Consider the following 20,801-nt stretch of genomic DNA (forward strand, 5'->3'; position numbering starts at 1 on the left):
ACCATGCTTAGTAGAGATGGGCCATTTCTCGTTTATATACCTTCATTTTTGGAAAGCTAAAATATCGCAAATAGTGGCATACAAATATAACCTCTCTTTTAAAACACCACCTGGATGTATAATTTGAAATGCTTCATTTTCCTATATAGCCCTTAAGTAAAATGAAAACATTGCGCTGTCCCTCTTTAACGTTTGCTTAAAATGAAGGAAAAAACTTAAATGAGTTTGCAATCTTAAATCTTCCAAATGCCCGCGCTCTGCAAACACTTCTCAAGCAACCTAGCATATTCTGTCTGGGTCAAGCTCAGTGACAGTAGGCCGAGCATTCAGAGGAAAAGCTGCCTCTAGCCTGGGGTACAAAGCCCTTCCTTTGATCCTTTTCTCGTTCGTTACTCTGCAGATGGAAGACCAACAAACAGAACGCTCTCCTATGGATGGGCACACGTCCCTGTCTTCAACAAAGCTCTTAGACGCCAGACCGAGGCTAGGCCGCGAGGCCATGCCGAGCTCTCGGGGCGCTAGGCCCGGGCGGGTCAGGGAGGAGAGGCGAGGAAAAGGTTCTTCTAGGCAAGCATGAGGACTCCGGAACAAAGCGCCGGCCCAGGAAGACCAGGAGGCCGGGCGAGGCACACTCACTGGGCTCCCGGCCGGCGCTACGCAAGAGTCCCGCAGCACGCCGGCCCGCCGCCCTTACGCCACTGGCTTGGCCCCAGAGCCTTCGCGAATATGGCTTTGCGCACTGCGGCGGGACTACGCCGCAACCGAGCTTGCCCGCTGGCTCCTCCCCGCCGCCCGGCGCGGATTGGTAGCGGACGGAAGCCCGGCTGCTGATTGGATAGCGAAGGAGCCACTCGGGGAGGCTCTGGTGGGTCGGCCGCCGCAGAGTGATAAGTTCGGCTTCAGACACGCCTCAGCGCCAGCAGCGAGCCGGAGCTCTATGGAGGTGGCGGCGGGTACCAGGTGGTGGCTGCAGCAGCAACTCCTCTGAGCTGAGAGTTTCAAGCCGGGCCCGTCTCCTTCCTCCCCCTTCCCTCCCCCTTTTTTGTTTTCCGTTCCCCTTCCCCCACCCTTCCCCGTCCCCGACGACCGGATCCAGAGGAGGCAGCTGCAGTGGCAGCTGCTGAGTTCTCGGTGAAGGTGAGTGGAGTCGCCGCCGCCGCCGAGCGGAGCCCTCTAAGATGGCCGCCGCCCCTGGCCGCTTCTCGTCGAGTGGAACAAAATGGCGGCCGCAGGCGGAGCCGGGCGGGGCGGCCTTTCCTTTGCCTCTGGGCTACTTAGAAATCTATGGTTTCTGCGCTCCTTCCTGTGTGGACCAAAGAGCTAGGCTGACGTGTGGTCGAGTGGCGGGCGCAGCCGGGATCCTGACGTGGGATCCGGGAACAGCGTGCGAGCGTGGCAGGCCTCGCGCCTCGGCGGGAGGGACGCGGCCCGCGGCAGGGCCCGGCCGTTGGCGCGGGACCAGCGAGGCGGACGAGTCCGGAGCCCGGCCTCCCGGCGGGGAGGAGGTGTGTAGGCCCTATTGCGGGATGCCCCACTCGGGTGAAGCGGAGAGCGAGTCTCTCTCTTTGTGGGCCATGGCAGCCGAGGCGCTGTCAGCCGGGGGATTTATGGTGGAGGCGGCGGGTGGGCAGGAGGCCGCCTTCCTGCGGGAGAACAAAGGGCCGGCCCGGAGGGGGCGCCTCCCGCCCAGTCCTGGGCCCTCGCTAGTCGCCGGTCGGAAGCTGAGCCAGACTACTGGGCCTGGGTGAGGAACTCGCTGCTCTTTTGTTCGCGCAGAGTGGGGCGGAGGTGCCTGCTGCCATGTTGTGGCCCCGGTCTTCCGGCGGCTTTCCACACGCTCCCCTGTGTAAAAAGAAGGGGTTATAAGGACGAGCGGAGGAAAAAGCTGCCCAACGCCGGGTAATGAGGCTCTGGCCGGCCTGTCACCACCCCGGCCACCCATATTAGTATAGCAGACATTTCTCTTGTAGCACCGCCGGTGTTGATAGCATTTCTGTTAAATGTTAAAGGCCCCATAATATGGCTGCTTTCTAGGCAGTATCCAGATTTTTTTCGGTTTTTTTTCCTCCTACAAAAGCTGTTGTATGCATCCTTGAATACTAAGGGAATCCACGTGGCTAAACAAGATTTTACTGTGCATTTGTGGCTTTTGACTGCTTTCTATTTTAGTTTTCTGAGGGCTGCAATGCAGTGAAAGTTCAGTCAGCTGCAGTGCAGGGTGCTGAGATAAATTGTAATTGAAAGTTTATAGCTCTGTATGGCAGTACCTAATTTTGGTATTTTCTCTCTTTCAGGCTTTTCATTTCTACCATCCCCTCCCCTCCCCACCCCATCCATTAATATTATTCTTTTGAAGATTCTTCGTTGTCAAGCCGCCAAAGTGGAGAGTGCGATTGCAGAAGGGGGTGCTTCTCGTTTCAGGTATGGTTTTGGGGTGTGGGTAGATATATGGGAGGGGTGGTAGGCCAGTCGGTAAGAGTCATTACCAAATCCCACTGATTTGGGGGGGGTGTATTTTGCCCCAATGTATGTCTTCCCCTTTGTGTACAGTGTCAGAAGAGGGCATCAGATCCCTTGGGACTGGAGTTAAAGTTGTGAGCTACCATGCAGATGTTAGGAACTGAACTTGCTTTCAATGTCTGAGCTTCTAGTTCTGTTTCTTATAGGACAAAGTTCACTTGGTTCAATTTCTAAAATATAAATAGGTTCCCTTTCAAGTGAGGCATAATTGGTATAGTAAAAATTTTCTTTTAACTAGTGCTTCTTCGGGCGGAGGAGGAAGTAGGGGTGCACCTCAGCACTATCCCAAGACTGCTGGCAACAGGTATGGTAAAACTTGTACAGACAGTTAACTTTTAAAAACTGTCATTTTGATTAATTAAAGACTTCTCCATGCCTAACAGGATAATTCTTGGGAAGTCATCAGTAATCTTGATGTGGATTCATAATTTCAAACTGCTTTTCATCCTCTTGGTCTATGTTTGCTGGTATTCCAAAATTACTATCCCTACTATAGGGTATTTGTGAAGTAGTCTGTGGAATTTGCTTGTTAAGCATTTTAGTATTAAGTCTCGAGGTTTAGTGCCTGGGCCAGCAGTTTTGGCATTGCCTGGGACTATATATATTCAGAAATGGAAATTTTCAGGTACTACCCCAACCTTACTAGAACAGAAATTGGGAATGAGCCTGCCAGTCTGTTTTAAGAAGCCATCTGGACGATTCTGATGGCTGTTTGAAAAAGTTTTTAGGATTGTTTTGTTATGCCAAAAAGGTTAAGCCTAAGGTTTTGGTTTAGTGGCTCTTTTCCCCTCTGTTTAGCAGTTTTAGGGTGTTATGGCATTTGTTGTGAGTGGATGCTGTGTTAAGCTGTTTCCTAATTGTAAGCCACTTCATTGATGTTTTATTAAACTAGCGAGTTCCTGGGGAAAACCCCAGGGCAAAACGCTCAGAAATGGATTCCTGCACGAAGCACTAGACGAGATGACAACTCCGCAGCAAACAACTCCGCAAATGAAAAAGAACGACATGATGCAATCTTCAGGAAAGTAAGAGGGTAAGTGCCAAGATCTGTTCTGAGGGAAGTTGAGGTGACCTGTATTCTACAATGTGTGCTGAAAAATTCACCGGGTATGATTTTGGCAGGATTCATTAGGCATCCATTACATTGTAGTGGATTCAGATGTCAACAATATTTTTAAAAATCTTAGTAGAGATTTAGCATTGGTATTTAATAGCAAGGGTTATTTGTTTACAACCTACAAGCTTATATTGGCATTTCCATGTTAGTCTAGTGTGTGACTTGGTGATGTGGTAGTACAACCATCTTAACTCATGGTCTAGTTTTTAGAGCTGTTTCTTATGAAACAGCAGGAAAAAAAAGACCAAATAAAATTCAGATGTCATAACTGAGAAGTGATTCCAGCATCTCTGGATGAGCACGTGTATAATACCATGCACAAGATTTGCATATGCTCAAGTCAGACAAAAGCCCTACTCCTAGCCAAGAAACTACTAACAAATCCGTTCCACTGGGAGAGAAATTTTTCTTTTTCTGCCATGAAGTATCGGTTGATATATCAGCCACACTCCAAAGCAAGACACTCCAAGGTCTTCTGCTCAGGAATAAATTATAGAACAGTTAGGGCATCAGAGAAGAGTAGGATTTAAAAGATATACTGTGGAATTCTCAGAAGCCGGGGAAAAGGAACATTTTTTGTTTAGGGACCTAGTAAAGGGAAAGTCAATTTGATTGCTACTTTTTAGCTCAAAAGTTTTTTTGTTAAGTCACACTTTTGTGTTTTCCCCCCCAGCATACTAAATAAGCTTACTCCTGAAAAGTTTGACAAGCTATGCCTTGAGCTCCTCAATGTGGGTGTAGAGTCTAAACTCATCCTTAAAGGGGTCATACTGCTGGTAAGTTTAAAAGAAGGGGAGAAATTTTAACAGACCCAAGCTTAACTGAGTTATTGCATTAATATATAGTTCATAGATATATCTATATACAGACATGTATATATATCTGTGCATGATAGATAGATAATATGATTGAGTAATGATGTTATCTAATAAAAACCTTTAATCTTGATACCTTTAATGGTATCAAGAGTCAAGGAGTGAACCATTTGTTTTGGTTTACCATGTTATCCAGAAATAGCTGTTGTTTTCCACTTGTGAAAGTGGTTTTAAAATTTTTATGATAATTGATACTGAATTCTGGCATCTTGTTTTGCATGACTACCACAGAGTTAGATTCCAAATCCAGCATCTCTGTGATTTAAGATTTATATGGTTCATTGCTAACTGGGGAGGAGGTATATAACAGATCTATTAGATTGTACCAGACATGTTAAATTTTAAAAACTTAAAACTTTTTTTCTGAGGTGTCCAAATTAATTGAGATTGTAATTTGTTGTGAAATGTAAGAGTAAGACTGTTTAAAGGAGAGCTCTTTCCGCTTCCAGTTCATGGTGGTTTGTTTTTTAATGACTTATGCAGATTGTGGACAAAGCCCTAGAAGAGCCAAAGTATAGCTCGCTGTATGCTCAGCTATGTCTGCGATTGGCAGAAGATGCACCAAACTTTGATGGCCCAGCAGCAGAGGGTCAACCAGGACAGAAGCAAAGCACAGTGGGTGTCAGTTTTTGTTTTGAAATCAGTTTGAATTTTTTTTTTTTTTTTACAAAGCCAGTAAATACCTTTTGTTTTCAAATAGACATTCAGACGCCTCTTGATTTCCAAATTGCAAGATGAATTTGAAAACCGAACCAGAAATGTTGATGGTAAGAATTTTTAAATTTGCTATTAACTAGTACTACTGGGTGTTATTACATTTGTGTGTGTGTGCACATTGCGTGCTTGTGTTCCATGGCCTAAGTGTAAAGGTCAGAACACTTAAACAGTGGTTCTAAGTGTTAATTTATTTTGTTTGCCTCCCTTCCCTCAGTCTATGATAAGCGTGAAAATCCCCTCCTCCCTGAGGAGGAGGAACAGAGAGCCATTGCTAAGATCAAGATGTTGGGGAACATCAAATTCATTGGAGAACTTGGCAAGCTTGATCTTATTCATGAATCTATCCTTCATAAGTGCATCAAAACAGTAAGTATGACTCTGAGGTATAGAGGCTTAGGGGTGAGGCAGTCAATGAGAACATCCTTATTTGGGGAAAATTAGGCAATTACTCACATTTTGATAACCAGAGATAACTTAGGGGATTTATTAAGTAGAGATAGAACAGATTTGCCTGTGTTAAAATTCTTAGAGGGTTTCTTCAGCACAGACCAGTAGGAAAGCATTGTCTCACACACATGCTTTAGGAATTACAAATGAGTCAGTCCAAATCTAAGAAGGGAAAACAACATAGACAAGAATAAAAATGGTTGTAAATATGTTCTTTTGATAGCTTTTGGAAAAGAAGAAGAGAGTCCAACTCAAAGATATGGGAGAGGATTTGGAGTGCCTCTGTCAGATAATGAGGACAGTGGGACCTCGATTAGACCATGAACGAGCCAAGGTATGTTTTTGTTGAGAACAGTCTAAAGGGTAGTGTCTTGTGATGTGCTAATATTTGCTCTAGTTATTGACTTTTATAGCATAATAATCCAAACATCTTAAGTAATTCATATTTACCTTATCTGATTGTGTATTTTTTCTCTTTTTCAGTCCTTAATGGATCAGTACTTTGCCAGAATGTGTTCCTTAATGTTAAGTAAGGAATTGCCAGCCAGGATTCGTTTCCTACTGCAGGTAAGATAGTTCTTTTGTTTTGTTTTTTTCGAGACCGGGTTTCTCTGTGTAACCCTGGATGTCCTGGAACTCAATCTGTAGACACAGAAATCCACTTGCCTCTACCTCCCAAGTGCTGGGAATAAAGGCGTGTGCCACCACTGCCCAAGATGGTTTTTAATAATGTTCAAAGATTGGATTTTTTTTTTCATTTGGAATGGTAAAATTTATATATTTTTTTTAATATTACAGGATACTGTAGAGTTGCGAGAGCACCATTGGGTTCCTCGCAAGGCTTTTCTTGACAATGGACCAAAGACGATCAATCAAATCCGTCAAGATGCAGTAAAAGTAAGATTTTTTATTTCTTTATTGTTTAATCTAGGCTCGGTCCTTTCTTTGTTAACTCTTAGATTAGAATTGGTATTGCTTTATAGTGTGTCCTTCATTCCATTTAGGAAAATGGTAGCATTACATTTTAGTAATAAGGACAGTACTTACCCACTTTTCTTCTCAAAGGATCTAGGAGTATTTATTCCTGCTCCTATGGCTCAAGGGAGGAATGACTTCTTCCTGGAGGGACCGTTCATGCCGCCAAGGATGAAAATGGATAGGGACCCACTTGGGGGACTTGCTGATATGTTTGGACAAATGCCAGGTAATTTTAAACACAGCAATGTTTGGTTAAACTAAAAGTTAATGTTTTAATGAATTTCTAAGAATTGCCTGTATTTGAAGGTAGTGGAATTGGTACTGGTCCAGGAGTTATCCAGGATAGATTTTCACCCACAATGGGACGTCATCGTTCAAATCAGCTCTTCAATGGCCATGGGGGACACATCATGCCTCCCACGCAATCGCAGTTTGGAGAGATGGGGGGCAAGTTTATGAAAAGCCAGGTAAGACATTGATAGTGTTAGGGCTAGCCTTAGGTCTAAAACCTTTTGCCCTTTATTGTATTTTAAATGAAGCTGAGTTTTGATACCTTTTTTTTCCTTAGCATATTTCCATATGACAGTTGTTTCAAACTGAGTAAGATGCTTATCCTTAAGATTAGTAAAATCACATCACTTTATTCAACAGATAGGTTAGATATTCTTCCCTGTTTCACCTTTTCTGGGCAAAGCAATGGCTTGGCTCATCCCTTTGGTACTTGATTACCATAATTTTTATCTAGACTTTCTTTCTCCCTTTCTGAAATAGGGGCTAAGCCAGCTCTACCATAACCAGAGTCAGGGACTCTTATCCCAGCTACAAGGACAGTCGAAGGATATGCCACCTCGGTTTTCTAAGAAAGGACAGCTTAATGCAGATGAGGTACATTTGCCTACATTACTTCTATGCAGTAGTTTGTCAGTGCAGAAGTCTCTTGCCCGATGATTATAAAAAGACGCGAAAGAGGACTTAAAGCTGGAATTCTCTTCCTTTTATTCTCTCTTCTACTCTTTGTCTTTAACTTCTCTTCTACTTTCCTTTTCTCTGCTTTTTCTCTGGATGTCCAGCGTCCTATGAGCGAAGATTATGAGATATGAGGGCAAGTTTCTAAGTTACTTATATAGTTATCATGAGAAAATGGTAAAGATATTAAGTAGAATAAAGGGTTTGTCTGCATTGCTGATATTGGGAGACTTGAACAGTACAAACATAAGGTTTGTGAACAGTTTTTTTGTTTTTTAAATTTCAGTATCTTACTCTTTAAATCAGGTATTTTTCCCATAAGTAAAATTTACTATGTGACATGAAATAGCTTTTGGAGAATTATATCTCTGCCATAATAGATTTGTATAGAATTAGTTGTGGGGTATTGAACGTGTTAATCGTTGCGTTCATTAACTATGTTAACATGGTTGTTATGTTGATTTGTTTCAAATTTTAGATTAGTTTGAGGCCTGCTCAGTCGTTTCTAATGAATAAAAATCAGGTGCCAAAGCTTCAGCCCCAGATAACTATGATTCCTCCCAGTGCACAGCCACCACGCACTCAAACACCACCTCTGGGACAGGTATGGACTCCCAAAGTATAGTACACTTCTCAGTGTCCCTGAAGGTGGGTGAGGACTCAAATGTTTCCTTCCATCTACTTCATGGTAATGTTATTTTTTGTTTCATTTTGATTGAACATGTGTTGTATTTCTTATCTTTAGACACCTCAACTTGGTCTCAAAACTAATCCACCACTTATCCAGGAAAAGCCTGCCAAGACAAGCAAAAAGCCACCACCATCAAAGGAAGAACTACTTAAACTGACTGTAAGTTTCAGAAAGCCTCATAAATCATCTCTGGTGCTTGGAAAACATTTGAGGGTAGGGAATTCTAATGGGAATTGAATTGTGTTCTTAGGAAGCTGTTGTGACTGAATATCTGAACAGTGGAAATGCCAACGACGCTGTCAGTGGTGTAAGAGAAATGAGAGCTCCAAAACACTTTCTTCCTGAGATGTTAAGCAAAGTGATCATCTTGTCACTTGATAGAAGTGATGAAGATAAAGAAAAAGCAAGCTCTTTGATCAGTTTACTCAAACAGGAAGGGATAGCCACAAGCGACAACTTCATGCAGGTAGAACATTCTGCTGATAGTATGGTAAGGTAACTTCTTTCCATTTAAGATTGGAAATTAATTAAACTGTTTTGGATATTCTTCGCAAGGCTTTCCTGAATGTATTGGAGCAGTGCCCCAAACTGGAGGTTGACATCCCCTTGGTGAAATCTTACTTGGCACAGTTTGCGGCTCGTGCTATAATTTCAGAGTTGGTGAGCATTTCAGAACTAGCTCAACCACTGGAGAGTGGCACCCACTTCCCTCTCTTCTTACTTTGTCTTCAACAATTAGCTAAATTACAAGACCGAGAATGGTTAACTGAACTTTTTCAACAAAGCAAGGTCAATATGCAGAAAATGCTACCAGGTAAGAGCCAGCTGACTTAACACTAAGTGGATTTCTATTTACTAAGAAATCGTTTGTAAAGCTCTGTCTTAACATAAGGCCAACCTTGTAAAATGAGAACTTTGTGTTTACAGAAATTGATCAGAATAAGGATCGAATGTTGGAGATTTTGGAAGGAAAGGGACTGAGTTTCTTATTCCCACTCCTTAAATTGGAGAAGGAACTATTGAAGCAAATTAAGCTGGATCCATCCCCTCAAACTATATATAAATGGATTAAAGATAACATCTCTCCCAAACTTCATGTAGATAAAGGATTTGTGAACATCTTAATGACCAGGTAAGATGAGTAGATCATTTGCCAGAAAGAAGTCTAATAACAATTTGTGTTGAGCTAGGCAACTGTTGGGTTTCTAACAAAACTTGCTGTTTAGCTTCTTACAGTACATTTCTAGTGAAGTAAGCCCACCCAGCGATGAAACAGATTCTTCCTCTGCTCCTTCCAAAGAACAGTTAGAGCAGGAAAAACAGCTGCTGCTCTCTTTCAAGCCAGTGATGCAGAAATTTCTTCATGATCATGTGGATCTACAGGTCAGTGCCCTGTATGCTTTACAGGTGCACTGTTACAACAGCAGCTTCCCAAAAGGTGAGGTGATTGGTGTTCAGGTGTTGGGTATTGGGGGCAGTTGAATAGCATGTTGAATAATGAATTATATACTGCTTTTTTTTTTTTAAGGCATGTTACTTCGATTTTTTGTTCATTTCTATGACATGGAAATTATTGAAGAGGAAGCTTTCTTAGCTTGGAAGGAAGACATAACACAGGAGTTTCCAGGAAAAGGCAAGGCTTTGTTCCAGGTAAGTTTTGTTGTTGTTTTTGTTTTTTGTGCTATCTGCTTGGCTGGCTTGAGTTTTTCTTTGTTAGCATTTTAAATGGCCCTCTTTCTAACTTGAATGTGTTCAAAAGTATGCCAGTCGGCACTGATAGATGCTATATAGTTAAGTAGGCAGTTAGCAAAATGAGATAAAAGTTATAGGTGACAGTTTTGGTGGTAAAGCTATTTGTTTGCATGGTTAAAGGATTAATTAAACCTTAGGTGGTGAAAAAAGCTATTTTTGTACTCTAGAAACTTTGGTTTTCTGTTATCAGTGGAACCTGACATCAAAAGTATTCCATAATCCATAATGTATATAAGTGAAATTAATGGTAGTATCCCAGTTCTTATCTAGCACAATTCAGATCATTCTCTACTAGCTTTTCTAGGCTTCAGATTTAAGGAAGCCCTGGTTTATGGTTTCTAAGGTTTGTAGGCTACTTCGTGAAGCTCATTAAGGATTAGTCCCTACTCTGATAAGTAATTCTGGTTTGCATCTTGGCATGCGTCCTTCCCTGTCTATATGCTGATAAAATTTGGTTTGGAAGAGTTGCTATCTTAGACTAGATAAGAAACTTCCAACGGTGTCCTGAAATGAATTGTAGAATTGTCAAGACTAGTTAATTGAAGGTAGGTGGTGCATGCCTTGAAGTCTAGTACTTTGGGATTAGGAGAACAGGAAGTAGGTTCAGAGTTGTCCTCAGTTACACATGAACTCAAGGAAAGCCTGGACTCTGGACTGTGTGAGATCTTGTTGTCTGGTAGGCAACTGGAGAGACATTTTAGCAATTCAAAGTGCTTGTAGTCCTCGGTTTCCAAAGGTCCAGTGGCCCTTTCTGGCTACTATGGGCCCTGCACACACGGTGTACAGGCATATCATACAGGTAGGTGCAAAACACTTGGACAGTCTTTTTTAGAAGGCTATGGAAAAGACTCAGTAGAAAAAGACCAAAGTTCTGATCCCAGAATAGATCCACTTTTGATATATATCCTGAACCAAAACTCAATTAAGTTTTACTAAATCATAAACTTAATTTACAGGTGAATCAGTGGCTAACCTGGCTAGAAACTGCTGAAGAAGAAGAATCAGAGGAAGAAGCTGACTAAAGAACCAGCCAAAGCCTTAAATTGTGCAAAACATACTGTTGCTATGATGTAACTGCATTTGACCTAACCACTGCGAAAATTCATTCCGCTGTAACGTTTTTCACAATATTTAAAGCAGAAGCACGTCAGTAAGGTTTCCTTCTGCATAAGGTTTTTGTAGTGTGATGTCTTAATCATAGTCTACCATCAAATACTTTAGGAGTATCCTTAATGTTTAGATAGAATATTAGCAGCATGCAATAATTACATCCTAAGTTCTCAAGCAGAGGCAGTCTATTGCAAGGACCTTCTTTGCTGCCAGTTACCATAGGCTGTTTTAAGTTAGAAAACTGAATAGCAACACTGAATACTGTAGAGATGCACTTTGCTCAGTAATACTTGAGTTGTTGCAATATTTGATTATCCATTTGGTTGTTACAGAAAAATTCTTAACTGTAATTGATGGTTGTTGCCGTAATAGTATATTGCCTGTATTTCTACCTCTAGTAATGGGCTTTATGTGCTAGATTTTAAAATCCTTGAGCCTGGGCAAGTGCACAAGTCTTTTTAAAAGAAACATGGTTTACTTGCACAAACTGATTCAGTTTGAGAGATCATTAATGCCCTTGAAGTGGTTTTTGTGGGTGTGAAACAAATGGTGAGAATTTGAATTGGTCCCTCTTATTATAGTATTGAAATTAAGTCTACTTAATTTATCAAGTCATGTTCATGCCCTGATTTTATATACTTGTATCTATCAATAAACATTGTGATACTTGATGTAGTTGTACATGACTTCAAATAGTATCTGCAAAGTTATGGAGAATTGTTCATTTTGTTTTGAGTTATGGATTTATCTCAGTTTAAGAATCTGGGAAATTTTTTTTTAATTTCATATGTCTTAATCATTAATGATTGAGCCTGTAAAGTAACAACCCTTATAATTCAAGCATTAAGTTTTTCACCTTAGGACTGTTCCTGATCAGTCTCTTCTAATGCAAACTGTTAACTTAATCTGACCTTTACTACTACAGACCTTGTGTCAACACTGGCTCTGCTTTCTAAGCACCTAAGGAATAAGCTTGTCTCATCCACCAACCTCTCTGCTGAAGTACCTGCTTAACCCTTAATCTCCATTTATTCTTCACAACAAAACAACCAGAACAAGAAACTGAAAAGCAAAATTGCTACATGGTTTAGAACACAGCAAACTTAAGTCATCCTAAACTTGGCTCTCGATGCTTTTCATTTTTCTTGTCCTGGAATATTCACTTGCCCTGGAATTTTCAATGGTCCCATCACCCGTTAACCTTCAGGTATGGTATAAATGTCAAATAACTAGCTTTTCTCTGCTGGGACAGTGAAATGTTTATCAAAGTCTGCTATTAAAAAAAAAAAGTGTTGTGGCATGGAAGCCAGAGAACAGTAGACCACAGAAATAGACTGGGTGGTCAAGTCCTGTGTCCCCTATCAAATATCTTTTCTCAGGTGTCCCCAGCTCTTATTGGTGACCAGAGTCTACTATAGGCAGAGTAGGAACAGATGAACCCTTGTTGCCGCCTAGCAGAACCATGGTCTGCTTTGGTGGCTCTTAGAAAGATTTGCAGGAGAGGGGAAAAAAACTGGGAAGAGTTGAAGTGGACAGCTGAGGAGGCCCATCCCACATGGTCCACTCATTCACCCCTGGTGAACACAGCTCCAAGGGGAGAGTGTAGATGTGTCTTCAGTCATTGAGTGGGATGAAGTTTTGTGAGCTTCAATCTTAAGAGAATTGCAGTAACTAGAAATTAAGAGCAATTCAAAATTAGGTTTAGGATCTAAAATGTTTTGGATAAAAGATTGTCTTTGAATCCGAAGCTTGATTGACTGCATGATAACTGAGTTAGGGCTAACAGAACTAATTGAAATGATCTGTGTATACCCCACTCACTAGAAAAACTAGTAATGAATAAATGCTTGGATAGTGACCTGGGTTTTTCTTCATTTGTTTGCACCACTTGATTCTAACATTGTACAATGTCTCCAACCCATTATTGACCTTCACAGTGCGGTGGTTACATTATTTTGTATGATATACATGTATATATATATACACACACACACACTGTCTTCTATATTAAATAATTACCCAAAATGAATATCCTCCAAATCCTTGAGGTGGGTGTTGTGGATTCTGCTGTAGCTCTCAATGTTAAGGTAAACCAGGAAACATATACAAAGCTCTTCCCCACCTTGTCTCAATGTGAAGACAACCTGACAAAAGAGTCCTGGTCTAGGAAGACAGAATAGCAGAGACCGGACTTGGAGTCATATGGGCTCTTACCCCTGCCCATCACTTGGAACTGGGTCAGGAAAACAGGACAAAAAGCCATCCACCCAAGAGTACTTCAATCCCTCTACCAGACCCCAGGAGGGGACATTGGTCCTGCATCCAAAAAGACCCAGTAGACAACTGAAGGAGTGTTAAATTTTGCCCAACTGAATACGATACTGCTCAAGTAGTAACACCTTGTATCCCAAAATAAACCCTTCCCTCCTTAAATGGCTTATCAGCTATTTTGATTTCATTAACAAAAGTTACTGGTGGTTTGAATGGGCAATATCCCCTGTATGTGTACATGTATCTGCACACTTGGTCTAAGTTGATTGTACAATTTGGAGAGATTAGAAAGTCTTTAGGGAGTGGATCCTTGTTGGGGGGAATTATGTCACTGGGGGCTGGACTTGAAGGTTTATAGGCTCCCCCACTGTTTGTTCTGTGCTGCAGAAATGACTTAAGTCAGCTCCCTGCTCTGGTCACTGCTGCCTTTCCTTCCTCACCATATGGACTCCTCTGCAACCATAAGCCAAAATAAACTCTTGAACATTGGCATGTATTGGTCATATTTTTTCACAGCAACAGAAAAGAAAGTAACTTATGCAGTGGACTTGTGTGACGAGCTGTAGTCACCTCAGGGCTGGACCCTGAGGCCTGGAGTACTGCATACTCAACCTCCTAATGCCCCTATGATGGGTTGGATTGTATCCCCAACTCAAAAGGCCTGAATGTGGCCAAAATGAAGTCCTGAGGATGGCCTGTAGTCCTGTGTGATGATTTCCTTACAAAAAGAGAAGAAACACAATGTCACTTGATGACAGAAGCAGAGATAGGGATGTCACTAGACATGTAGAGATACCCAAGATCGCAAGCAACACTAGAAGAAAAGTGCCTCTTCCTCTAGAGAAAACTTTGCTTTTAAGACACCTGCTTGCTGCAGCCCTGGGAGCCTGTTACACCTGCTCTTGCCCAGCACCGGCTACGCTTTCTAGCTCACTTCCTTGCTCTCCCTTCCTAGAATTCCAAAGCTGCTTTGCCCAATTGGATGCAAAGGTTAAGAAAAGCAGAGACCGGTGGTAATGCTGGGACCTTTAATACGGTTAGTTCCTCGTGATGACCCAACCATAAAAATATTTTTGCTATTTCACAATGGTAATTTTACTATTGTTATGAATCATAATGTAAATCTTCTTGGAGATAGAGGCTTACCAAAAGGGGTCCTGACCCACAATTGAGAAACACTGGCATAGACAAACCAAAAGTAATGATGTGAGCAAATGGGCAATGCCACTCTATTCTCAGAATCTCTGAAGAGATTTACAGGAGTCATCCATTTTAGCAATGAAAAGTTAGAAAATAGCCAGGCACGCTATTTTAAAGGCAGTGGTGGTGCACGCCTTTAATCTTAGCACTTGGGAGGCAGAGGCAGGCAGATTTCTGAATTAGAGGCCAGCCTGGTTTACAGAGTGAGTTCCAAGACAGCCAGGGCTACACAGAGAAACCCTGTCTCCAAAAAAAAAAAAAAAAAAAAAAAAAAGATTTCCAAATACATTGGAGGAACCCCAAATACGGCCACCTATGCCAACCACTTTGTGGTATTTTGTTTGTCTCCAATACTGGAGAGGAAACTTAGGGCCGCTTCATGCTAGGCAAGACTTACTGCTAAGCTGCAATCCCTTCCTCGGCCTTACAGTTTTTACTCTCCAAATTACTCTTCAGAAAAGAATGGAAATCCAGCTCTCCCCATTTCTTTCCAGCCATACAAGGCCCTTCAGTTACTTGTTTTGGACAACAGTGTTGTTTGGGAATGACACATTCTTCTGAAATTATTCCAACCACTACTGGTCTGTGATGTTCACAAAGGCCCTTGAAAGAGTTGTTTTTTAAAGAAATTGAAAGACTTAAGCACTGTTCTGGGATCTTGACTGTACACGATCTCAAGAGTCATCAGAAGCCAAAACAAGCATTTTAAAGGACTACTATTAAAATACCTATGTATTTACTTAATTGTGTGTCTGTGTTTGTATGTGTGAATTTATGTGCACCATTTGCTTTCAGTATTTCTGGGGACCAGAAGAGGACATTTCCTGGACCAAAGTTACATGTGACTATGAGCTGTTTACATGGTGCCAAGAATTGAATTCACATCCTCTTTACCGCTGAGCCATCTCTCCTGCACTTCAACGCAGAGATTTACTTGTTTCTGCCTCCTGAGTGCTGGGATTAAAGCATGCACATCACCACTGCCTGGCTTTTTTTATTACTTTTAATTGTGTTTATATTTTCTGTGTGGGATTGTGCACATGGGTAAGGTGCTCATGGAGACAAGAGGTATCAGGTCTCCCTAGAGCTGGAAGTACAGGAGATTGTGAGCTTCCCAGCACAGGTGCTGGGAACTGAACTTGAGTCCTCTGGAAGAACAAGCTGAATGAATGAGCTCTTACCCACTGCGCCACCGCTCCAGCTTCAAGTACTTTTAAAGCAATCCATGAATGATGATAGTACCCACCTACTGGGTAAATGGGAGGGCCAGCCATCCTAATGTGAGGCCTAGAGCTCAGTATAATGTTCACAGATGTTCAGGGACAAAGATTCCCAAGGCCTAGACTTTAAGCAACACAATGATGGTCTCTCAAAAACCATGAGGGTAATCTGCTGGTCAAAAATTCTATGTAGAGCTTGAATGAAATTATTTTTATGAAATGTGGGCAGAAAGTACCAGTTATATATTAGTGTAATATGTGCTTTTAGATGTGCATTTTAAATCAACAATGATATTAGCTGAACTATTTCACATACCTCCACTAAAGACTTTAAAGTGTGCATGCGTGGACATAGGTATGGGCCCTGCAAGCTATGGTTTGCATGTGGAGACCAGAAGACAACTTGAGGGCTCTATTCTTCCACCATGTGAGACCTGAGGGGGTTGGGCAGCACCTTCACCTGCTAAGCCATCTTTCTGGCCCTCAAACAACTTTTGAGCAGAGGAGGACCTTCTGTACTGCCGCATGCCACATGGCTGCTGTTGTACAGTTCATGTGCCAACACAGCTCCGAACAACTGAGCAAACTTGGTAAAGTAATTCACAGTGGGAGGGAGGGGATGAAAGTACTTCAAAGACCTCAATACAAGAGCCAAGAGTCAAATTCCTGCCCAGAGATTCCATCTTTAGGTAAACGTGTTTGTGTTGTTTGAGACTTAGTCTCATCAACGTTTTGATCTTTCTGCCTTCTGCTGATAATCCTAGGTGGCTGGGATTAGCTGCCATTCCTGTCAAGAAATGTAAGGAACAACAGCAGCAACAACAAAATAAATGAACACTTTTTTGCTAAGTCTTAATGATGGGGGACCTTGAAAAATAGATATAAAAGATATTAAGAAAAAAATAAAAAATAAAAGATATTAGGTGTATTCTTTGTGTGGCTGGGGCATGGAAACCTGACTGGAACAACAGCTGCTCAAGGAAAACAGACTCAAGTAAAAGCTGAGATGAGGTGGGCTGTGATCAGATGGAGGTGAGCTAGAAGCCTGCATTCGTCTGCATTCTCAGCGTGGATGAGGAGAGAGTAAGCTGTCTCATGAGGGCATCTCTGTAGGGGAGCAGTCTCGGTGGAATCTCCTCAGTTTGAACACATGGATGATAAACTCAGAGTCACCATAAATACATTGATGGGTGCTGCATCGAGGCACTTGGGCGTGGTGTCATTTAACCAAGAGTGACCCCAGACTTGCATTCTCTACTCTGCTCTCCCTGTCTGTTGTATTAAAGCTGAATCTATGCCTGCTTAGATTCTGTCTTTTGTACCTGCCTATTCTAGTCTGTGTGTCTGAATGTCTGCCCTAACAAAGGGCTCTGCTCTCTTTTAAAATTGAAATACACAGAAAGTGTCATAGGGGGGAAGGAATGAGCATACGTTATAGAAATCCTTAACAGTTTTACAAGGAATTAAGCCCCTGATCCAGCTGACCCAGACAACACACGAGCAACCCTATCAAGCAATGTCCAAATGCTGCACTCAGTATTTATGGTGGCTATTCATTTTATACAAGCACTTTCAGCCTACTTTCAACAAGTGATTAACATAACACACATAAGTGCATTTGCATCATTCTTGGGTCAGGGGCGCGGAAGGCACATATCTTAAGACTGCAGCTCAGGGCCAGGCGGTGGTGGCGCACGCCTGTAATCCCAGCACTTGGGAGGCAGAAGCAGGCGGATTTCTGAGTTCGAGGCCAGCCTGGTCTCCAGAGTGAGTTCCAGGACAGTCAGGGAGGGGCTACACAGAGAAACCCTGTCTCAAAAAAACCAAAAAAGATTGCAGCTCAGCATTAGTTTCTATATAAAAACTGATTACATGGGAAATCCAAAGCAAGCAAAGTTGGTTGTTACATCGATCTCTTAAGACAGATTAAGCCGAGCAGTGGTGGCACATGCCTTTGATTCCAGCACTTGGGAGGCAGAGGCAGGGGGATTTCTGAGTTCGATGCCAGCCTAGTTTATAGCGTGAGTTCCAGGACAGCTAGGGCTACACAGAGTAATCTCATATTATCAACTCTGGCTGTGGGGTCTGGCAAAAGTTTCAGTATTTTAGACGTAAGAGATATTTTCAGAATAACTCATCACACAAGTGTGAGTGTGAGCAAGGTCGTCCAGGACGGGGAGACTGCAGTTGGTACTTTTTGACTGACCGTTTCCAGTGAAAGTTCATCCTTCTGTCAATATCCATACTCAGTCCAGAGGCAAGCCTGGTTGTCACCCTGAGCCTGACCCAGGGAAGGTCTGGCCATCCCCGTGGGTCTGAGTTATTGGTGGCCTTGACATGACTCGAATGCTCATTCATGCAGGGGTACACACACCTCTCAGAGTTTTTGAATTCTCTATCTTCTGGAGAGTTACCAACAGACCATTTCCATTAGCACTGTGAGGATCTATAAGGTCACACCAGAGAGCCCCACATACCACAGATTTTTAAGTATCACATGACAAATGACCAATGTCCAAGTTATAACCTTGCACGAGCCCAGGAGAGTCAGTTTAAGTTTATATACTGATCACAGAAGTGTGCTGTGGGAGGGTGGGTGAGATAGTAAAGGTGCTTGTCACCAAGATGACCTAAGTCTCAGCTTAGGGACTCACGGGGTGGGGGCAGAAAACCAGATCCTGCAAGTTGTCCTCTGACCTGTACATGTGTTCTGTGGCACACAGGTAACCTTCACCTCCAATCCTGTGAGAAATGAGAACAGTGCAATTAAGGGAACGTGTGTGTGTGTGTGTGTGTGTGTGTGTGTGTGTGCGTATGTGTGTGTATGTGTGTGTCTGTCGGTGTGTTTGTGTGTCTGTGTGAGTGTTCCTTTCTGTGTGATGGTCCAATAGGGCAGGACATCTACCATCCAGCCTGGTGATGGGAATTCAATCCAGGCCTCACGTGGTGGATAAAGAACCCCCTCCCACAGGTTTTCCTCTGTCCTCCACATGTGTACCCTCCTTCCCAGCAAATGGATGATATAAAGCACCTTTTGAAGAGAGTACAGGATCTGAAAACATGGTTCAGTGATTAAGAGTGATTGCTGTTTTTCCAGAGGACCTGAGTTTGGTTCCCAGCACCCCCCTGTGTTGGGTGGCTTGCAGCAGCTTGTAACTCTAGTTCCAGGGTATCGGACGTCTCTGGCCCCTATGGGCATTTGCACTAATGTGTTCCACAAACCTCACAAAGATACAGGCACATGCACAGGATTAGAATAAAATGTATCTTAACAGCAATGAGGACACCTCCAGAGCAGGGCAGTTGGAGCTGCATTGGATTTTATATCATACATTCAGCCCTAGGCCTTATTTGTACAGGACAGCTCCACTCCCTGGACAATCCAGTCAAGGCCTTGTTAAACACCAAAAGTTTTGCTAATTGTCACAGGACTATAGAATCCAGCATTTTCACAACCTGCCTACTGATCTTTCTTTCTTTTTTTTTTTTTTGGTTGTTTTTGTTTCTTATTTTTCATGACAAGGTGTGTGTGTGTGTGTGTGTGTGTGTGTGTGTTTGTGTGTGTGTGTATGTAGCATGACTGTCCTGGAACAAGCTCAGTAGACCAGGCTGGCTTCGAACTCACAGAGCTCCTACCGGTCTCTGCCTCTGGAGTGCTGGGATCAAAGGCATTCATTGCTACCACCCAGCAGTCTGTGGGCTTCTTAAAGCAGGCTTTGTGTGCCATGAAAAGGCCTCATCGGTTTAAAGATCTGTATGAAACATAAGTTGCATGAGAAGGTGAGGTTTCTGGAAGCCTCGAGCCTACTCAGTGTTCAGTCATTAGTTAATTGTGGCTTTCATGACCAAATACAGATTAGTCCCTGGAGAGACAACAGCAGTGACATTGGACCAGCTTCAGTACACACGAGCACGCAAAATAGGCACATAATTAAGATTAAAGATTTTTTGGTTACCTCCAAGTTCAAGTCTTCCCAAGAATTATTTAAAAATGGAAAATAGTAGCCAGAAACAGTTTTTCTACAAAGCAGAAGAAAATCAGAAACAGGTATTTATCTATATCTATGAAACTTTAGAACTGAAATAGTAAATACCATTTCCAATTATTTCAAAACATCTCAAGCAATTCAACTGCATTAGATTACAAATATTTTCCTCAAAAAACACTGGTGTTCCCTGGAGAGTGAACAACATCTATGCAGTCCTCCTCAGGTCCTAAGATCAAAGTTCACCTTGGGAAGGTACCCAATTCATTGGGCTTACAAAGCAAGGGGGAGGTGCTAATGGCAGGAGCATGGTGTCCTCAAAGCCGTCTTTTTTTTCCTTTTTTTTTTTTTTTAAAAAAGACCTATTTATTATATGTAATTCAGACACTCCAGAAGAGGGCGTCAGATCTCATTATGGATGGTTGTGAGCCACGATGTGGTTGCTGGGATCTGAACTCAGGACCTTTGGAAGAGCAGTCAGCACTCTTAACCACTGAGCCATCTCTCCAGGCCTGACCGAAGCAGTCTTACCCAAAAGTCTTTACTGGGCTTGGATTGATGGTTTCAGCTGGCCTTCCACAACCTATTTACTCCAGCAGCCCCTAGGCCCAGAGGCCATGTGCAATTAGGTCAGAACTGCCTCCAGGTGACTGACAGGAGCAGTGGGAATCTCTGAGGAGGGTCTGATGATCCTCTCCATTGCCTCCCTCTATGAAGCACGTTAACAATTTACAGGCCCAATGGTGACAGGCTAGTGCAAACAGACACAGATAATCTGAGGAAGATGGCAGCTGTTTTGCTCAGAGGACTGAATGGCACGAAGAGAGGGTGGAAGGAAGATGTTTCAAAAGAGCAATCTCTGAAGGGGGGCCTGACAATCTCTGAAGGGGGGCCTGACAATCCCTGAAGGGGGGCCTGACAACCTCTGAAGGGGGGCCTGACAACCTCTGA

General features: G+C 42.7%; 1 protein-coding gene and 1 non-coding gene across 2 annotated transcripts; both read left to right on the forward strand.

Annotated features, from left to right (window-relative positions):
- The first annotated feature begins 1,178 nt into the window (after nt 1–1,178).
- On the forward strand, nt 1,179–13,031 carry Eif4g2 (eukaryotic translation initiation factor 4 gamma 2). The gene is made up of 22 exons (XM_052176623.1): nt 1,179–1,713; nt 2,295–2,421; nt 2,759–2,824; nt 3,413–3,553; nt 4,311–4,413; nt 4,996–5,127; nt 5,213–5,279; nt 5,444–5,595; nt 5,900–6,010; nt 6,160–6,243; nt 6,475–6,573; nt 6,742–6,880; nt 6,961–7,121; nt 7,426–7,539; nt 8,099–8,224; nt 8,366–8,470; nt 8,562–8,777; nt 8,867–9,125; nt 9,239–9,443; nt 9,538–9,749; nt 9,840–9,961; nt 11,020–13,031. The coding sequence occupies exons 1-22, from the start codon at nt 1,179–1,181 to the stop codon at nt 11,083–11,085; spliced, it is 3,342 nt and encodes a 1,113-aa protein (XP_052032583.1). The 3' UTR covers nt 11,086–13,031.
- Nucleotides 7,592–7,760, forward strand: LOC127676607 (small nucleolar RNA SNORD97). The gene has a single exon (XR_007976062.1). It is a non-coding gene; the product is annotated as a small nucleolar RNA SNORD97 (small nucleolar RNA).
- Nucleotides 13,032–20,801: the final 7,770 nt, after the last annotated feature.

This window comes from Apodemus sylvaticus, chromosome 1, assembly GCF_947179515.1.
Source record: "Apodemus sylvaticus chromosome 1, mApoSyl1.1, whole genome shotgun sequence".
Lineage (NCBI taxonomy): Eukaryota > Metazoa > Chordata > Mammalia > Rodentia > Muridae > Apodemus > Apodemus sylvaticus.

What these genes read in the sequence shown, in the direction of transcription:
- Eif4g2 (XM_052176623.1), top strand. Translation starts at nt 1,179, where the DNA reads ATGGCCGCCGCCCCTGGCCGCTTCTCGTCGAGTGGAACAAAATGGCGG. An exon ending in TATGTTTGGACAAATGCCAG is followed by an intron (nt 6,881 to 6,960) that starts GTAATTTTAAAC and finishes CTGTATTTGAAG; the next exon opens with GTAGTGGAATTGGTACTGGT. An exon ending in AAGGCAAGGCTTTGTTCCAG is followed by an intron (nt 9,962 to 11,019) that starts GTAAGTTTTGTT and finishes CTTAATTTACAG; the next exon opens with GTGAATCAGTGGCTAACCTG.